Below are 20382 nucleotides of genomic sequence, written 5' to 3'. Positions count from 1 at the left end.
GCCCACATGGGCGTGGCCACCGCTGTGGCTTATGGTAGTTGAAGTGCCGTTGTTCTCTCAAGTGAGTTGCCGCTCTGTCCAGTCCTTCATACTCACACATTAAAACCAAGTGGGTTGCGGTACTGAGCTGAAATTAGCGCACCACTTGCTTACTCCTCCATTAAATGGCACCAAATGCCCCGAGCGGTTGCGCCGCTTGACGCCACCACAGGGCTGCCGGAAAGACAGCCGGGCGCTTCTCCGCGGCTCAGGCAAGCCGCTCAAGTATCAACATCAAAGTTGCCTGATGTAGAAAAGGCCCAACACTCGGTCAATATCTGCCACAAATCTTTAATGCAGGAAGTGATGCGATAGAACAGCAAAGTCCAACACAATTAGTCTGCCCTCTGCCCGACGCGTTTCGTGATCTTCCTCACTTCATCTGGGGCTTCTGGCTGGATGCTGGTAACAGCGGCAATTAGCACGGCACTGCCTTTGTATAACAGTTCCCGCCCACATGGGCGTGGCCACCGCTGTGGCTTATGGTAGTTGAAGTGCCGTTGTTCTCTCAAGTGAGTTGCCGCTCTGTCCAGTCCTTCATACTCACACATTAAAACCAAGTGGGTTGCGGTACTGAGCTGAAATTAGCGCACCACTTGCTTACTCCTCCATTAAATGGCACCAAATGCCCCGAGCGGTTGCGCCGCTTGACGCCACCACAGGGCTGCCGGAAAGACAGCCGGGCGCTTCTCCGCGGCTCAGGCAAGCCGCTCAAGTATCAACATCAAAGTTGCCTGATGTAGAAAAGGCCCAACACTCGGTCAATATCTGCCACAAATCTTTAATGCAGGAAGTGATGCGATAGAACAGCAAAGTCCAACACAATTAGTCTGCCCTCTGCCCGACGCGTTTCGTGATCTTCCTCACTTCATCTGGGGCTTCTGGCTGGATGCTGGTAACAGCGGCAATTAGCACGGCACTGCCTTTGTATAACAGTTCCCGCCCACATGGGCGTGGCCACCGCTGTGGCTTATGGTAGTTGAAGTGCCGTTGTTCTCTCAAGTGAGTTGCCGCTCTGTCCAGTCCTTCATACTCACACATTAAAACCAAGTGGGTTGCGGTACTGAGCTGAAATTAGCGCACCACTTGCTTACTCCTCCATTAAATGGCACCAAATGCCCCGAGCGGTTGCGCCGCTTGACGCCACCACAGGGCTGCCGGAAAGACAGCCGGGCGCTTCTCCGCGGCTCAGGCAAGCCGCTCAAGTATCAACATCAAAGTTGCCTGATGTAGAAAAGGCCCAACACTCGGTCAATATCTGCCACAAATCTTTAATGCAGGAAGTGATGCGATAGAACAGCAAAGTCCAACACAATTAGTCTGCCCTCTGCCCGACGCGTTTCGTGATCTTCCTCACTTCATCTGGGGCTTCTGGCTGGATGCTGGTAACAGCGGCAATTAGCACGGCACTGCCTTTGTATAACAGTTCCCGCCCACATGGGCGTGGCCACCGCTGTGGCTTATGGTAGTTGAAGTGCCGTTGTTCTCTCAAGTGAGTTGCCGCTCTGTCCAGTCCTTCATACTCACACATTAAAACCAAGTGGGTTGCGGTACTGAGCTGAAATTAGCGCACCACTTGCTTACTCCTCCATTAAATGGCACCAAATGCCCCGAGCGGTTGCGCCGCTTGACGCCACCACAGGGCTGCCGGAAAGACAGCCGGGCGCTTCTCCGCGGCTCAGGCAAGCCGCTCAAGTATCAACATCAAAGTTGCCTGATGTAGAAAAGGCCCAACACTCGGTCAATATCTGCCACAAATCTTTAATGCAGGAAGTGATGCGATAGAACAGCAAAGTCCAACACAATTAGTCTGCCCTCTGCCCGACGCGTTTCGTGATCTTCCTCACTTCATCTGGGGCTTCTGGCTGGATGCTGGTAACAGCGGCAATTAGCACGGCACTGCCTTTGTATAACAGTTCCCGCCCACATGGGCGTGGCCACCGCTGTGGCTTATGGTAGTTGAAGTGCCGTTGTTCTCTCAAGTGAGTTGCCGCTCTGTCCAGTCCTTCATACTCACACATTAAAACCAAGTGGGTTGCGGTACTGAGCTGAAATTAGCGCACCACTTGCTTACTCCTCCATTAAATGGCACCAAATGCCCCGAGCGGTTGCGCCGCTTGACGCCACCACAGGGCTGCCGGAAAGACAGCCGGGCGCTTCTCCGCGGCTCAGGCAAGCCGCTCAAGTATCAACATCAAAGTTGCCTGATGTAGAAAAGGCCCAACACTCGGTCAATATCTGCCACAAATCTTTAATGCAGGAAGTGATGCGATAGAACAGCAAAGTCCAACACAATTAGTCTGCCCTCTGCCCGACGCGTTTCGTGATCTTCCTCACTTCATCTGGGGCTTCTGGCTGGATGCTGGTAACAGCGGCAATTAGCACGGCACTGCCTTCGTATAACAGTTCCCGCCCACATGGGCGTGGCCACCGCTGTGGCTTATGGTAGTTGAAGTGCCGTTGTTCTCTCAAGTGAGTTGCCGCTCTGTCCAGTCCTTCATACTCACACATTAAAACCAAGTGGGTTGCGGTACTGAGCTGAAATTAGCGCACCACTTGCTTACTCCTCCATTAAATGGCACCAAATGCCCCGAGCGGTTGCGCCGCTTGACGCCACCACAGGGCTGCCGGAAAGACAGCCGGGCGCTTCTCCGCGGCTCAGGCAAGCCGCTCAAGTATCAACATCAAAGTTGCCTGATGTAGAAAAGGCCCAACACTCGGTCAATATCTGCCACAAATCTTTAATGCAGGAAGTGATGCGATAGAACAGCAAAGTCCAACACAATTAGTCTGCCCTCTGCCCGACGCGTTTCGTGATCTTCCTCACTTCATCTGGGGCTTCTGGCTGGATGCTGGTAACAGCGGCAATTAGCACGGCACTGCCTTTGTATAACAGTTCCCGCCCACATGGGCGTGGCCACCGCTGTGGCTTATGGTAGTTGAAGTGCCGTTGTTCTCTCAAGTGAGTTGCCGCTCTGTCCAGTCCTTCATACTCACACATTAAAACCAAGTGGGTTGCGGTACTGAGCTGAAATTAGCGCACCACTTGCTTACTCCTCCATTAAATGGCACCAAATGCCCCGAGCGGTTGCGCCGCTTGACGCCACCACAGGGCTGCCGGAAAGACAGCCGGGCGCTTCTCCGCGGCTCAGGCAAGCCGCTCAAGTATCAACATCAAAGTTGCCTGATGTAGAAAAGGCCCAACACTCGGTCAATATCTGCCACAAATCTTTAATGCAGGGAGAACAACGGCACTTCAACTACCATAAGCCACAGCGGTGGCCACGCCCATGTGGGCGGGAACTGTTATACAAAGGCAGTGCCGTGCTAATTGCCGCTGTTACCAGCATCCAGCCAGAAGCCCCAGATGAAGTGAGGAAGATCACGAAACGCGTCGGGCAGAGGGCAGACTAATTGTGTTGGACTTTGCTGTTCTATCGCATCACTTCCTGCATTAAAGATTTGTGGCAGATATTGACCGAGTGTTGGGCCTTTTCTACATCAGGCAACTTTGATGTTGATACTTGAGCGGCTTGCCTGAGCCGCGGAGAAGCGCCCGGCTGTCTTTCCGGCAGCCCTGTGGTGGCGTCAAGCGGCGCAACCCCTCGGGGCATTTGGTGCCATTTAATGGAGGAGTAAGCAAGTGGTGCGCTAATTTCAGCTCAGTACCGCAACCCACTTGGTTTTAATGTGTGAGTATGAAGGACTGGACAGAGCGGCAACTCACTTGAGAGAACAACGGCACTTCAACTACCATAAGCCACAGCGGTGGCCACGCCCATGTGGGCGGGAACTGTTATACAAAGGCAGTGCCGTGCTAATTGCCGCTGTTACCAGCATCCAGCCAGAAGCCCCAGATGAAGTGAGGAAGATCACGAAACGCGTCGGGCAGAGGGCAGACTAATTGTGTTGGACTTTGCTGTTCTATCGCATCACTTCCTGCATTAAAGATTTGTGGCAGATATTGACCGAGTGTTGGGCCTTTTCTACATCAGGCAACTTTGATGTTGATACTTGAGCGGCTTGCCTGAGCCGCGGAGAAGCGCCCGGCTGTCTTTCCGGCAGCCCTGTGGTGGCGTCAAGCGGCGCAACCGCTCGGGGCATTTGGTGCCATTTAATGGAGGAGTAAGCAAGTGGTGCGCTAATTTCAGCTCAGTACCGCAACCCACTTGGTTTTAATGTGTGAGTATGAAGGACTGGACAGAGCGGCAACTCACTTGAGAGAACAACGGCACTTCAACTACCATAAGCCACAGCGGTGGCCACGCCCATGTGGGCGGGAACTGTTATACAAAGGCAGTGCCGTGCTAATTGCCGCTGTTACCAGCATCCAGCCAGAAGCCCCAGATGAAGTGAGGAAGATCACGAAACGCGTCGGGCAGAGGGCAGACTAATTGTGTTGGACTTTGCTGTTCTATCGCATCACTTCCTGCATTAAAGATTTGTGGCAGATATTGACCGAGTGTTGGGCCTTTTCTACATCAGGCAACTTTGATGTTGATACTTGAGCGGCTTGCCTGAGCCGCGGAGAAGCGCCCGGCTGTCTTTCCGGCAGCCCTGTGGTGGCGTCAAGCGGCGCAACCGCTCGGGGCATTTGGTGCCATTTAATGGAGGAGTAAGCAAGTGGTGCGCTAATTTCAGCTCAGTACCGCAACCCACTTGGTTTTAATGTGTGAGTATGAAGGACTGGACAGAGCGGCAACTCACTTGAGAGAACAACGGCACTTCAACTACCATAAGCCACAGCGGTGGCCACGCCCATGTGGGCGGGAACTGTTATACAAAGGCAGTGCCGTGCTAATTGCCGCTGTTACCAGCATCCAGCCAGAAGCCCCAGATGAAGTGAGGAAGATCACGAAACGCGTCGGGCAGAGGGCAGACTAATTGTGTTGGACTTTGCTGTTCTATCGCATCACTTCCTGCATTAAAGATTTGTGGCAGATATTGACCGAGTGTTGGGCCTTTTCTACATCAGGCAACTTTGATGTTGATACTTGAGCGGCTTGCCTGAGCCGCGGAGAAGCGCCCGGCTGTCTTTCCGGCAGCCCTGTGGTGGCGTCAAGCGGCGCAACCGCTCGGGGCATTTGGTGCCATTTAATGGAGGAGTAAGCAAGTGGTGCGCTAATTTCAGCTCAGTACCGCAACCCACTTGGTTTTAATGTGTGAGTATGAAGGACTGGACAGAGCGGCAACTCACTTGAGAGAACAACGGCACTTCAACTACCATAAGCCACAGCGGTGGCCACGCCCATGTGGGCGGGAACTGTTATACAAAGGCAGTGCCGTGCTAATTGCCGCTGTTACCAGCATCCAGCCAGAAGCCCCAGATGAAGTGAGGAAGATCACGAAACGCGTCGGGCAGAGGGCAGACTAATTGTGTTGGACTTTGCTGTTCTATCGCATCACTTCCTGCATTAAAGATTTGTGGCAGATATTGACCGAGTGTTGGGCCTTTTCTACATCAGGCAACTTTGATGTTGATACTTGAGCGGCTTGCCTGAGCCGCGGAGAAGCGCCCGGCTGTCTTTCCGGCAGCCCTGTGGTGGCGTCAAGCGGCGCAACCGCTCGGGGCATTTGGTGCCATTTAATGGAGGAGTAAGCAAGTGGTGCGCTAATTTCAGCTCAGTACCGCAACCCACTTGGTTTTAATGTGTGAGTATGAAGGACTGGACAGAGCGGCAACTCACTTGAGAGAACAACGGCACTTCAACTACCATAAGCCACAGCGGTGGCCACGCCCATGTGGGCGGGAACTGTTATACAAAGGCAGTGCCGTGCTAATTGCCGCTGTTACCAGCATCCAGCCAGAAGCCCCAGATGAAGTGAGGAAGATCACGAAACGCGTCGGGCAGAGGGCAGACTAATTGTGTTGGACTTTGCTGTTCTATCGCATCACTTCCTGCATTAAAGATTTGTGGCAGATATTGACCGAGTGTTGGGCCTTTTCTACATCAGGCAACTTTGATGTTGATATATATATATATATATATATTTTGTTGTGATCAGAAGTACACTATTGCAGTTAGATTTCAAACATTTGTACAATTGAAACATGAATTGGTTAAATGTATTGGGTAATTTACCGGAATGCAATAATCAAGATTGCAGACATTAACAAATGTAATTTATATTAATTGTACTATATTATTGTGCACTGTCTACTATAATCAGTCTCCCCTAGACACCTTTGAAACAACAATGTGTAAGAAAGTGGCTCTGCATATACTTCACCAAAGTAAGGTACAGTGTGCATAGAGTCCACAGTCCAAAGAGGTTTGGCAGAGGTTAAAGTTAGATATAACCTTACTCTCTAAAGTGGTAGCTTGGTCGAGCAGTAAGGCAGTATCAGAGGACAGTGTAAAGCATTTGTTGTACACACTCAGTCATTAAATGGTCTCACACACTCAAGAACTGAACTCTAGGCCAATTGTTTTGTATATAAAAATATTTTGTTTTATTTTACAACCACAAGTAGGTATAAAAATACTTTCTCAGAATGAGATGCTACAGTTGAATACTTTCAAATAGCAATAGACTTTTCAATGTAATAGATACAGTTGTTGCAGTTGTTCTTACTCGGGGCTGGATCCTGGATTCAGCCCTGGTGCATCTCCTGTAAACAGTTAAAAGAAATCGTTTTTGTTACACACACGATTTTTAAGGAATATTTGTATGTTTCAAAAATCGACACTTTGAAGAATTTCTGGCAAAAACCAGCCAATGTTATCCTATGGAGGAATATCAGGTTATCGGAAAATCGGAGTTGTAATTACTTTTTAAGGTCAGTGCTGGGCACAAAGATCCAGCACTGGGATCTCTCCTGATAACAGGTGAGTAATTTCGTTTTCGTTGATCGGATGATTTTTAGTGAATATTTCAAAGTTTTAAAACTCGACACTTTAGAATAATTTCCAAGTGAAAACCAGTCAATGTTACCCTATAGAGAAAATATAGGTTATCAGTTATCAGGTAAGTACTCGTCTGGCAGAGTTAAGGTTCTGGTGTTAGACTCCGGGGTCTCCCAGGTTCAGGTAGGTACAGTAGTTGCACCCTCAGCGGCATAGGGGCAGCCGGGTGCAGAGAGAGTAGGCCCATTGTTAATCTATGGCCTATGGTAGGGAGCCTTTGTTTGGGGGCTGCTAGCAGGCAGACCACCCGGCTGTGGGAGCTGAGCTCTGGGTCACTTACCAGGGCAAGAGGGGAAGTAGGATAGAACAGTTGCTGCACTTCCAGTGGCACTTGGGTGGCTGGGTGCAGGGTGCTTTTGGGCTTTCGTGCACCCAATGTATTTCAATGGTAAAGCTGCAATATGAACAAAGGCTGCAGGCTCGGGGACGGAGATTCTTCAGGTGCGAACACCACTTCGAGAGGTAAGTGGGGAAGCTGTAGGATAGGTAGACACCCAGGAGTTCAGCACAAGGGGCCGTGGGGCGCCGGGTGCAGGGGTGTCTTTTGGTGTCGGGAAAACATACCCTCTGCTGGTCGCAGTTGGAGGGGTCCCTGATTGGGAGGCTGCAGGCGTCATCAGGAGCATTGAGGAGTGTCCTTGGGAGCTGTATTCTGGGTCACAGTCGCCGGGGGAACGTCCCTGTTGTTTTTGTCCACTCAGGCTAGGGCAGGGCGGGTGCAGAGTGTGCTGGATTTGCGGTTCCTGGCAGGCACCAGGGGTTTTGCTGTTTGAGCAGAACCACTGCTCGTGGGAGTCACAGTCTTTGGATGAGCAAGGCAGTCCGGTCCTCCGGGGTTTTCAAGGTTGCTGACCACAGGAGACGCAGGGATTTAGCAGGAGCAGGTTCGAGGGTCGACAGGCCAGTAGGGCTGGGGCCAAGTCCTCTTGTTAGCAGCTGCACGGCAGGTCTTCTTTCTTCTTGCTCTTCTTTGTAGTTTCGGAATCGGGATCTGAGAAAGGAAGGTTCAGGGTGCCCCTAAATACTAAATTTAGCGGTCTTACAGGTAGGGCAAGGCCAGGTACCAATGGGTCCCTTTCCTGGGGTGAGTACACCCCCTATCCTGCCCACTCTCCAGTGGGAGGGGGGCAGGAGCCTAGCTCTGATTGGGTAGGGCTTCCCATTCTCAAAATGGAGAGAGCCCAGAGTTGTGCTTTACGTCGCCTCCCCCCTGAGGGGTGCGGTTGGCAGAGGCTGGCACACCCCCTTTCCTAACTTTGGTTTTTCCGCCTGTCTTCCCGCCAGAGTGGGGGTCAGAACCGGTGGGGGCCAGTTGCAGAGTAAAGCAATTGGCCTGGAGAAGCTCACAAAGGCAGAATGCCTTTGAAGCTTCCCCTGCCCATCCTGGGGGAGGAGGCCTAGCACCTCGCCCCAGGATGTGCATTGTTGCAGGCCCACAAGAGCGGATGGGGTCCAGCAACATGTCTGCTGGGTGGCAGCCTAAGCAGCCTCTCAGTTAGGACGCTGGTAGTGGGTTAGTTTCAGAGGGAAACTCTAAGTTGCCCTCTGTCGTGCACTTTACATTAAATTCCACACTGAAATCAGTGTGGATTTAATGTGCTGTAAAGTTTGATACCAAACTTCTCAGTCTTCAGTGTAGCCATCATGGTGCTGTGGAGTTCGTGATGACAACCTCCCAGCACCATTTACTCTTAATGGCAGCACTGCACTTAGTGCCCAGGAATGGAACTGGGTACTGTAGGGCTACAGAGCTCATGCCCTTGTACCCACACCACTGGCATAGAGCACCCAGCTAGAGGGGTGACTGGGGTATGCCAGGGCAGTGTGTTGTGGGTATGACACACAGGGATGTGTGCCAGGTCGCCTCTTTGGTTTGTTCTGCACCAAGACACTCAGCCTGCAAAGGCAGTGTGTGTGTGTCAGGGTACAGGGCCTCGAAGGGTGGCACAATAAGTGCTGCAGCCATTAGGGGCCTTCTCTGGTCACAGTGCCCTGCGTACCTAGGGTACCATTTACTAGTGGCTGACATGTGGCCAGAGATGCCAATTGGGTTTAGGTTTCAATACCGTTTTAGGGAAGGAACACAGGCCCTGGGGAACTGAATGGCAGGAGCCCAGGGCACACTCGGTCAAAGTACATCAGCAATTCAGCAAAAAGTGGGGGCATACCATGCAAGAGAGAGGACACTTTCTCACAGAATGGGGTCAAAATAGTGAGATATAAGAAGCAGAATTTAGCGGTATAATGTGTTTTTTTAAGCGGGTGGTGGTACTGGGGCTAGTTCCCTTTAAATTGACACTCCATATATTGCTATATATATATCTCTATATATAGATATATCTCTATATCTCTCTATAGCTATAATATATCTCTATATATGTATGTATATATAGATAGATAGATAGATATATAACCTACTGATAGTCTGCAGTAGGTAGTTCTAGTTAGCATCTAGTTTCCATAAAAGCATTTGTTGTTTTGCTAATACCTGGCGCCGTTTGACAAATTTTCACATTTTCAAAAGTTGTATCAGTCGGTTCAGCTCATGCTTTGAAAGTTTTGGGGTGATTCGTCAGGTGGGGACTGAGAACAAGGGAGGGGTCCCAAAACGACGTTTCCAAATGCAATTTTCCATAGGGATTTTAGACAGGACTACAGCCCAAAGCGCTGCACAAAATTACACAAACTTTTGCAGATTTTGGTTCAGAAAGTAACCTTTTTGTAAATTGGCATAAATCCGTTCTGTAATCTTTCAGATATTAATGAAAATCCAAATTTGTATATATAGGGATGCAAAGGCTTTGCGAACACCCCATATCTTGTGCAGAGATCTGGTCGGCTGCCAACACTTCAACCAGGAAATGTTGGCAGCCACCTTGGGACTCGTCTTCAGTCAAGGCCCCCTCAAAAACAGAGAAGGGGGCAGTGTAGTAATACCCGGAGCCCCTAGGAAAAGCATTAAAAAAAAAGGAAATGATGGGAATCACGCCGGATCTGCGGCTCCCACTGAAAAACAGTAAAATAAGTGCGGGGTCCCACACTTCTGTACTGTTTAGCCCCTGGGTGGGCCAGGTCCCGGGGCAACGAGGAATTATCAAAAAGGAGGGGAGAGCGAGGGGCCCTAGGGCTTATAAAAAGCCCTGGCGACTGCTACTTCCCCACTGCAAAACTCCATAAATAAATGTGGAGGGGGCTCGTGCAACCCTCCAACTGACCCAGGGGCAACCACTTTCCCGTGGAAAATCACACTAAACTAAAGTGGGGGAGGAGGGTAAGGGAAGCGTGGGGCGAGTGGCCGCCCCTGGGGACCACCAACTCCCTAGAGAAAACATTTACTATTAATGGGAGGGGCCTGTACCTCCCTAGGGCTAAACATAAAATGAATGCGGGAGGCCCACGCACCCCCCCCAAACACACAGGCCCCTCCCCCTCCCCCCAACAGCCCCGGAGACCATCACCTCCCTGGGTCTAAGTACTAGAATAGAGGGGGCAACGCAGTGCCCCTCGTGTAGCCATGGATGGTCAAGGGGACCGCCTCCCCCCAGGGCCGGCTCCTTCTACCTCCTGAGTTGCCCACTATCCCCAGGTGTCGTTCCAGGCATCGGGATGCAGGCCTATGATGAGTACTTTGGTCTAGTCTGTGTTCAGTTGTAGGCAGCTGTTCTTCATCCACCTGGCGACTGCTTCCATTCCTTCTTGAAAGTTGTTTTTCGAAATTTTGGGTTAGTTGGATAGTGTGACAAACGAGTTGTGTGTCATCTGCGTACGATGCGATGTTTAGTCCGTGGGATCTGACGACGGAAGCGAGGGGCAATGTAGACGTTTAACAGAATAGGGCTGATGGAGGATCCTTGGGGAACTCAGCAGGTGGTTGGCATGGGAACTGAGATGAAGGGTGGAAGTCTGACCCGCTGCGTTCTGCCAGAGAGGAATGAGCAAATCCAGTAGAGGGCTTTGTTCTGGAATCCTATATTGTGCAGTCTGCAGGCTAGGGTGCAGAGTGAGACTGTTATGTTATGTTATGTTATATTAATTTATTATGCGCGCAGATACTCCAGCAAAGGAGCGTCCCGGCTGTGTCAAAGGCTGCGGAGAGATCCAGGAGGATGAGGGCCACAGTCTCTCCTCTGTCGAGGAGGAAGCGGAAGTCTGTTGTGGCAATGAAGGCGATCTCTGTGCTGCTGTTCTTTCTGAAGCCTGATTGGGAGGAGTCGACGATGTTGTTCTAGTCGATGAAGGAGGCGAGTTGGCTGTTGACAGCTTTTTCAATGACTTTCGCCGGATAGGGAAGTAGGGAGCATGGTCTGTAGTTTTGGAGGTCGTTGGGGTAAGCCAATGGTTTCTTTAGGAGAGGGTTGATCTCGGAATGTTTCAAGTCATCGGGGAAGGAGGCGGTCTCGAAGAATCGGTTAATGATTCTTTGTAGCTCAGGGGCGATGCGGTATGAAGCGCTGTTGCAGGGGGCCCTGAGTGAGTGGTCCTCATGGTCTTTAGGGTGTAGGCGGTCCAGCTGTCCAGCGTCGGCTGTGTGGTGCAGGAAGCAGTGGGTGGAGGTTGTTGTTGTTGAAGTTGTCACAGATGGTCTTGATTTTGTGAAGGAAGAAGACAATCAGTTTGTCGAAGAGGTCCTGGGAGGGTGGCATGTCGGTTGACTCGCTGTTGGGTTGGGCAAACTCTTTGATGATGCTGAAGAGTTTGTTGCTATTGTGTGCGTGGGCGGAGATTCTGTTCTGGAGTGCTTTCTTCCTTGAGTGTCTGATGAGTTTGTGGTGGGCAGTGGTGGCTGTTTTGTAGTTGTCGAGGTTGGTAGGGGTTTTGGAGTTCTTCCATCGCTTTTTGAGACATCTGAAGGTTCGACTGGATTCCCGAAGTTTGGTAGAGAGCCAGCTGACCTTGGCATGAGGGTTGGAGGATTTCTTGAGGGGGAGACTGTGTTGGCGATCACACAGTTTAGATTAGATCAGCAGAGCACTTGGGGGACTACTAAGCACAAGCACGTGGGTGAAGATTTTGACCTGAATAAGGAATGTGACAATGATGGTCAAATCATTTGTTTAAAAGCATGCTCTGCTTTAGCTCTAGAAAAATTGCGGTTTTCCTTTTTTCACTGAGGAGAGTTGCCACCACAAAAAGTCAATTCATTATTACCGGATGGTCCACTTAAGTCATACAAATTCAATACAAAGTATAGGAAATAAAAATAAGCTGATGGCTGCAGATATCAGAGTCGTTTCTCAAAACTTCCTTCTCAACGGTAATAACAAACATTTTTAAATCACCTGCTAATTTCACAAGCAACACGTCCTTTCATTTCAATGACATCAGATGATGTAGCAAAGCCCATCCTCCTCAGAACACGCTTCCGGCACTTAAGCTCATCCATCTGTAAAACTGTTCTGGCCTTCTTCAGTTCTCGTTTTGCTGCTCTAATATCCACTGCAATCTGAAAACAAACAATTAATATAGAGATACTAAAGAAAAGACAAATAATTAAAAATTAAATTACACATTATGATGTCTCCTAAGATTAACAACTTTGCCCACCGCTGCTACTCCAGTGGGAGAGCAAGAGGGCGACAACACCTAAAAGTTCTGAGTGTCAAAAGAAAAAACATTAGATTACCGAAATCAAACTTCAACTGATACTTCTACCATAGAACAAGTTACTTACTTTCGGTAACAATGTATCTGTAAAAGACCTAGCCGACTGCCGGGCCTCCAACAGCTTTCGGGACTGCTCCTGTAAATTCTTTGGATTTATGTCCTGGCAGTCCGAGAACGACTTCGGGCCGTGGTCGTGCTCCAGACACCAGGGGTGCACGAAGTACAGATACATCACTGACATCGGCTTGTGACAGGAGTCGCAAGGCTTGAACCTGGTCTGGCGTTGGGACATCCCTCAGACACCAGAAGTCGAAGTCTCGAAAAAGAAGTCGACAAAAGGTCAAAAAAGACTAGTCAGAAAGTGATGATGGGGTAGCTCTCTCCGGTCTGCGCTAGGTGGCGCGAAAAAGAAAGAACTGATGTCAGCGTGCAGGGGAAGTGTCTAAGTAGGCACCGCGACGTCATCCCAGCGACCACGGCGCAGACGGACGCAGAGTCGACCAAAGCAACCTATCGACACGCAGGGTACTGTTAAGAAAATTTCTCCGGATCCAGTCTCACACCTGGGGGTAATACTAAGGTAAGGAATCTATAACTCTCTCTTTCAGATAGTCCTATTCAATATACTATACCCATAACTGTAGCCCTTCCAATGTCTTGAACCTTACCGTAACCAAATCTTTATCATTTAACTGAATTGCTACAATTGTCTTGCTTCTAAACCTGTCCCTTCTCACAGCCATAGCATTTATGAAATAAACAGAACACATATGAAGCTTCTAACCAAAAGCATAATTATTACACTAATGTCTACCTAAATCTTAATTTGTTTGTCTTTAACAATGAAAATTACCTTTAAATATAAATACCTACAAAATGGTTCTGTTGATGTTTTTTTAGCATTTGTTTTGGCACTAACTTAACATCAAAGAATGTTAACTTCAGCCCAAAAAAACTATACACATGCATAATGATCAAGTCATGCATTCAGGATTGTGACTGGTTAGAGAGCAGAAGACCTTGAAGCTCAGTCAAACCACAGAAAACCTAGATGGAATTTTAATCAAACTAAACATCCTTACCTCCCACTGCAAGCTACTCCAAATTAATTTGGAGCATGGTGTTAAGCCTGCAGAGAACGGCGACCTATACAAAATCAGCTTGTTGCTAATCTCACAAGTAGACACGTAATTTAGGTAAATAAATCCAATATGTTTGACTGAAATGCATGTGGACCAAATACATTTGACTTAATGCAAATGGTAGAACAACAATCAAACCTTTAGTAAATAGCACTTTGGACTACAAAAAACTTGTCAGACAAGCTTGCAGCTTGAAACGTCAAAGTACATTAAAGTTTCAACTTCCTTTGCAGCTACATCAGGCTTGATTATAAAGCCCTGACTCTGCAAAGGGTTGAAACTAAAGCCTTTCAATCCATTGAAATGACAAGTACAATTCTACCTTGCCTTAGGCAAAAAAGATATAGTATGGATGAAGAGATATTAAACAATCTCAAACGATACAGAAAGTATTACAGGTATACATTTGTACCCTGTCAAATAAAACATATGCCAGACCAAATGGTCTGCTTAAAAATTTCTACCTACAATTTGCCAGCACTTTAAAAGGGGTTCAAGGTAACAAACTCAAGTCACAGCTTAGTCTTGCGGTGTGGCTATCATCTCCAAACAAGACAAGTACAGCTTCAAGCAGCAAATTACTGAGTGATCTGCATTCTGAATTCGAACTACAACATCAAATTCCTATCAATGTGTCAGCACTCCAACTAATTAGTAATCTAAACTTTTTATTCACTTTTCATCCGTACAGCCATGTAGCAGGCAATGATTCCAAAAAAGCAATTGATAAGGTGCATGGGCCTTCTAAGATTTGTGAATAAATCTGAACTGGAGCAATTTCTTAAGGGATTTTCAAATTCTGAATTGCTGAAAAAAGAATGAACGATTTCTCATATCCACCTGCAACTTTTTATAAGGGCCCAGACATAGGGGTCAATTCTAGGTCTTGAAATCATTGCTATCTTTGAAGAAGAAAAATTCAAATGTTCATCACAAAGTCCAATGGAAACTATAACATAACTGTTTATGCAGATGAGATCACATTATCTGTTTCAAATGTGGCATAACAAAACGGTTATTTCCCTGTTGGAGTAGTTTTGCAGCTTGAAGAATTTTCTGAATTCACATGATGTATATTATTCTGTCACCTAATGGTTGGGTCCCACATTCTTTGTCCTTTCTCTTTTGTTTGGGATGTGTAAGTTATGTTATTAGCCATATGGTGCCATATCTTTCCTTGAATAACGTTAGACATATGCCCCGGAAGCCCCTCAGTGTGGTCATCATTTTCAGATTCTCCTTCATTGTTTGTAAAGCTTCCTGTTCTTATACCTTCTACTTCAATCAAACTCTTTTTCAAATTCACCTCAAACAGGGGAAGTGGGAAGGTTGATTGCAAATTCCAAAAATTCTTCAAGCTACACAACAATTCCTACAGGTAACTATTTATTTTTGCGGTGTGAACCTTTTATGGATTCACAAGCTGTGCACTGATTTTGTAGCAGGCTCTTCTTCCCTTGGGAAGCTGGGTTGAACAGATAGTGTATCAGCAGTAGCAGTACAAAGTAACCTGATCAATCTCCCGCAGGATAACCCTGTTAACCCAAACACTAAAGGGAGTGCACAACTTAGTACTTCACAACCTAATAACAAAGGGCAGTCGATTAGATCCCAAATCGTAAATAAGCCCAAGGGACCTCAAGCACAGAAAGAGCAGAACGTGATTGACTTGCTGCCAGACTGCAGTCAGTATGTAGCAGTCATGGTTAAAGTTCCACCTCTGGGGATAGGGCAAACGGAAAATCATGGCTCCCTGAAAAACAAGGTACTCCATTGGCTATATGACCACTGTGACTTTCCTGTGGACCAGGGGAAACAAATTCTATTGACCACGAGGGTTCAGTGGATAGGTTCATCTAGAAAAACCATGCAAGGGGATTGCGTAATAATTAATTTTAAGAATCCAACCTGGGCACAGACGTCCCTTGAGAGAGCTGCGTGGAATACCTGTCCAGAGCAATCTATCTCGCTCTACCTGCTTGGATATTTCTATAAACATCTTGGTAACACTTCTTTAGGAGGGAGAAACTTTCAACCCGGTAGACCTAACAACATCATTACTTAAGATACCCGTCACACGTCCCTATTATCTAATAGGTACCAAGCTTTAAGCACACTGGACTGTAACAACTGACTGAACCCCACTCAACAGTCTGGGGGGGATGTCCAGTTTAGGTCCCCTGATACCGAAATTAGATATAATTACTGTTCCATCGAGGTACCATCAGAGTCCAGGTTACAAAGAACTAGGCCTGTAAATTTTAGGTCAATCCCAGAAAATAATGATTTTATAAATAGGAAAGTAACCATGGATAAGGAGGAAGTGTGTCAAAGTATCGGTATGGTAGTTGAGGGTATACTACGAACGTCACCAGTAGTTTCCACCGTCCCAGTCAGTAAATGTACCATAGATAACCCTGTGTTACTTAACCAAGGGGGTGGTTTCTCAATCGTAACTTGGAATACGGCCGGCCTGGCTAATAAGATCAATATGCCGGTCTGGAAGGATTTCATTAATAGATATGATATAGTGTGCCTCCAAGAAACAGGGAGCACTATAGACGTATTTGTAGATGGATATACGGCTTATAACCTGCCCGCATTACCATCACCGTCGGGCAGAGCTAAAGGGGGCCTGTTAATTTTATTGAAAAATAACCTCCCAGTTAAAGTCATGAACAGCACTGTGGTAGGACATTTTGCACAGTTATTATTGATTAAACATAAGGGCAGTCGAGATATTTTGTTGATCAATTTTTACAATAATATTTTCAACTCTACCCGTCATAGTCTGGTTACAGATTTGAGACATGATTTATGCAAATTGATTAACATGGATTCTACCAATGTGAACATGATCTGGTTGGGGGATTTCAATCTGTCCTTATGTTCATTGTCTATGTCCAAAGCATGCGGGTTCTTATCTGATGCAGGGGACGATTGTCTACACTTTACGCACTGTACATATGGTAACACCTTAAACACTTATGATTAAATTTGATCTCGCAATCCTGCAATGTGCTAAGGACGCCAATGGGAAGGATATCCCGACTTTTACAGGGAGATCCTCCGAGAGTAGTATAGACCATGTTTTGGTTTCAGTTAATATTGCTAACTTATGTACTATCCCGAAGATTATCGTATTACCAATAAGCGATCATAATCCAATTACATTGGAACTGTTTGTGTGGGGAAATAAGAAGACTGATTCAGGTACTGTTGTAAATAATAATATCGAGCCAACACGCCCCAATGGCACTAGAATTAGGTGGAAAAAAAATAGTCCAGGTATGTCGAAATGAAATCCATGATAATTTATCCTTAACTATCCAACCGACTGAACACTAGCCAATTTTACTTTAATTAACAATCGAATCTCAGAACTCCTTACTAAGCCTATTTCCAATAAAAAACAACATGATAGGGGATGGTTTGACCGTTCTTGCACGGTATCATTGAAAAAGTTGAAATTAGCCTTGTCATCTAAACCCAGGGATAGTTCAGCTATTCGTAGCTTTAGAACTGAATATAAGTGCAATGTCAGACGCAGGAAGGCTGAACTGCAGCAAGAAGCTTGGGATAATCTCAACCTTGCGGCAATAACTGCCAATGATTAATTATTCTGGGACACCGTGAATAGTAAATTCCTTAAAAATGACTCTGTCCCGGAACTCCTGACCCACGTAAGTTCCACCGACTGGGTGGACCATTTTTCTAGTATTTTTAACCCTGAGGATATTTTATTGAATCAAATAATATCGCCAAGCAAATGGCCAATTACTGACCTAGGAATTACTTTGGAGGAGGTTTTGACAGGCATAAACAATAGTAAGGGGGAAAAAGCGCCAGGGGCCGACGGCGTCCCTATAGACGTTTATAAATCCTTACCCATGCTATGGGGACCAATACTTACCCTGGTCTTCAATGCAGCTGTGACCAAGGGATGTCCGCCCACCTGGGGGGAATCCATAATTATCCCAATTCACAAAAAGGGTAATAAATCTGAGGCACAGAACTATAGGCCCATTTCTCTACTTGGCTCCTCAGTCAAAATTATGAGCAGGCTCCTATAGAACAGATTGGAGGAGTGGGTCTCGGACAATAACATCTTAGCCCAATCGCAGTACGGCTTCAGGAAGGGGTTAGGTACTTTGGAACAAAGCATTAACCTGGAGCTTCTAATAGGAAAATACACCAACGCTAAACAGGGGCGGCTCTTTTCATGTTTTGTTGATTTAAGTAGTGCTTTTGATTTGGTTAATCATGGTGTTTTATGGCCCGTTTTACTTAACCTTGGGGCACCAAAAGCAATCATTTATTTTTTAGCCAGACTGTACGAAAACTTATCAGCTAAAGTCCGGTACGGTCAACATGGGGAATGCACCGCCAATTTTAAAGTTAAACGAGGGATACGTCAAGGCTGTGTGCTGGCCCCCCTTCTTTTTACTTTATTTATTAATGGAGTGGATGAGGCCCTCAAAAAGATCCCTGAGGACTCTCCCCTGGTGGATGGCAAAGACACCAGTTCTGCTCTATGCAGACGATGCCGTTCTGTTATCAAGAACACCGGTGGGGCTCCAGAAGCTAATTGAAGGGTTTGCTAATTTTATTAATTTTATTAAGAACAGGAGGCTACTGCTTAATAAAACTAAAACATTCACTATGGTGTGTGTTGGGAAATATAGAAATCAGAGACCATTCATTATAGAGGGCAACAAAATAACTAATGTGGAGTCATTCTGCTATTTAGGCATTTCATTTTCATCAGATGGGGAATGGAAGTATGAACAGTCATTGGTAAGGGCAAAACTGAGGAAAAGTATCTATGGCGTTTTTTTAATTTGCAGCAAATTTAGGTAATTGGCGGGTTAAAGAAATGATTGACATCTATAAAGGACTTAGGACCTGCCTCCTTCTGCCTCCTGTGATCGCTGGCAGCCCAGTGGCAGTGGGCTAGCTTGCGACTGCTGGAGTGCGACTGTTCGTAATTTTAAAGTAATATTCGCTTCCTCCGCTGATTACTAGCGGTGTTAACTATCTCTCAGACCGGACCCGCTGACTACGAGCGGTGGACCTTAATTTTTAATTTCCCTGCCATCACCCGCCCCGCTGATTACTAGCAGCATTTGTTTTTAATTTCCTACCTTTCCTTCAGTACGCTTGCCGGTGCTCTTCAGCGCTCGTGGGCGCCATTTTGGGTAGGGTGGACGGCGATCCTCGCCACACCCCTTCGTCTCCTCGCTACTTAGGACCTGCCTCCTTCTGCCTCCTGTGATCGCTGGCAGCCCAAGGGCAGTGGGCTAGCTTGCGACTGCTGGAGTGCGACTGTTCGTAATTTTAAAGTAATATTCGCTTCCTCCGCTGATTACTAGCGGTGTTAACTATCTCTCAGACCGGTCCCGCTGACTACGAGCGGTGGACCTTAATTTTTAATTTCCCTGCCATCACCCGCCCCGCTGATTACTAGCAGCATTTGTTTTTAATTTCCTACCTTTCCTTCAGTACGCTTGCCGGTGCTCTTCAGCGCTCGTGGGCGCCATTTTGGGTAGGGTGGACGGCGATCCTCGCCACACCCCTTCGTCTCCTCGCTACTTAAACGACCACTATGTGTCAGCGAAGCGGACGAGCGCAGAGGGCGCGGCGTAGGCGCGCCGGAGTCGCACCAGAGTCAAGCCCGTCTGCGCCCATCCGCGGCCGGCAGGGGCAAGGGGCAGGGGATGCTTGCCATAACACCTCATACACCGCTAGTCAACTGAGACATTATAACCTACCTGGATTGGTTCCCCCTTCAGTCACCATGGGGAAACTCACTGCACTCGGTATCTCCTGCAACCCCCCCCTTTTGCCTGGCCCCCCGGCTCCTTGGTCGGTCCCTGCACTGACTCACACCTCCATTCGGGTTCTACTTTTAAACACCCGCTCAATGGTCAGACACCAGGCAGATATTTTCACCTTGCTGCTACAAGAAAGCCCTGACCTCCTTTTGCTTACTGAGTCCTGGCTCACAGAGAATTCTCTCCCTGACATCTTGGCAGCCCTTCCCCCAGATTATTTTATCCTCCATGCTGACCGTATTGCCGATCACCCCGGTGGGGGGGTGGCTGCCATTATCTCGAAACGTTTTCACCTCATCTCTTCATCTTCCCTGGCACTTCCACAAGTAGAGAATTTGGTTATTAATTTGGGGACGGAAGTGGGGGCCTTTTCTTTTGCCCTTTTATATCGTCCGCCCCGTCCCATGCCAGACTTTGCGGAGAACATCTGCGAACACCTGACTGCCCTCTTGCCTTCACTACCCAGTTTCGCCCTATTTGGGGATTTTAATTATTGGTTTGATGATACCAATGCTGGGGCGCATGCCTCAGCATTATCTGAGATTCTGACTAGTCTGAACTTGAGTCAGCAAGTCACCTCACCGACGCATGCAAAAGGCCACATACTAGATCAGGTCTGGACTTCGAATATAACCCTTTCAACCCCTTCTACACTTCCATGCGTATGGTCAGACCATTTCATAGTCGACTCGACCATCACACTTAGTGGGCGAATCAAGGCCCCACTAAGGGCAGGTGGTTCTGCACGCAATTGGAAGAATTATGACCCCAAGGGTTTCATAACCACCCTGGCTTCTACCTGCCCGAACACCCTCCCTTATGAGGATGTCAATAGGATCGACACTAACATCTGCA

The 20382-nt window shown here is 47.6% G+C and overlaps 1 protein-coding gene across 1 annotated transcript in view; it reads right to left on the bottom strand.

The window, feature by feature from the left end:
- Nucleotides 1-20382, bottom strand: part of MTREX (Mtr4 exosome RNA helicase) — an 865138-nt gene that overhangs the window by 109556 nt on the left and 735200 nt on the right. The window contains exon 22 of the mRNA XM_078675087.1: nt 12227-12390. Within this exon, the coding sequence (XP_078531213.1) occupies nt 12227-12390 (164 nt within the window). The remainder of the gene's footprint in view (nt 1-12226; nt 12391-20382) is intronic.

This window comes from Lissotriton helveticus, chromosome 2_1 (genome assembly GCF_964261635.1).
Source record: "Lissotriton helveticus chromosome 2_1, aLisHel1.1, whole genome shotgun sequence".
Lineage (NCBI taxonomy): Eukaryota > Metazoa > Chordata > Amphibia > Caudata > Salamandridae > Lissotriton > Lissotriton helveticus.
Note: the sequence above shows the minus strand (reverse complement) of the source record. Positions and strands in the feature narration are given on the sequence as shown.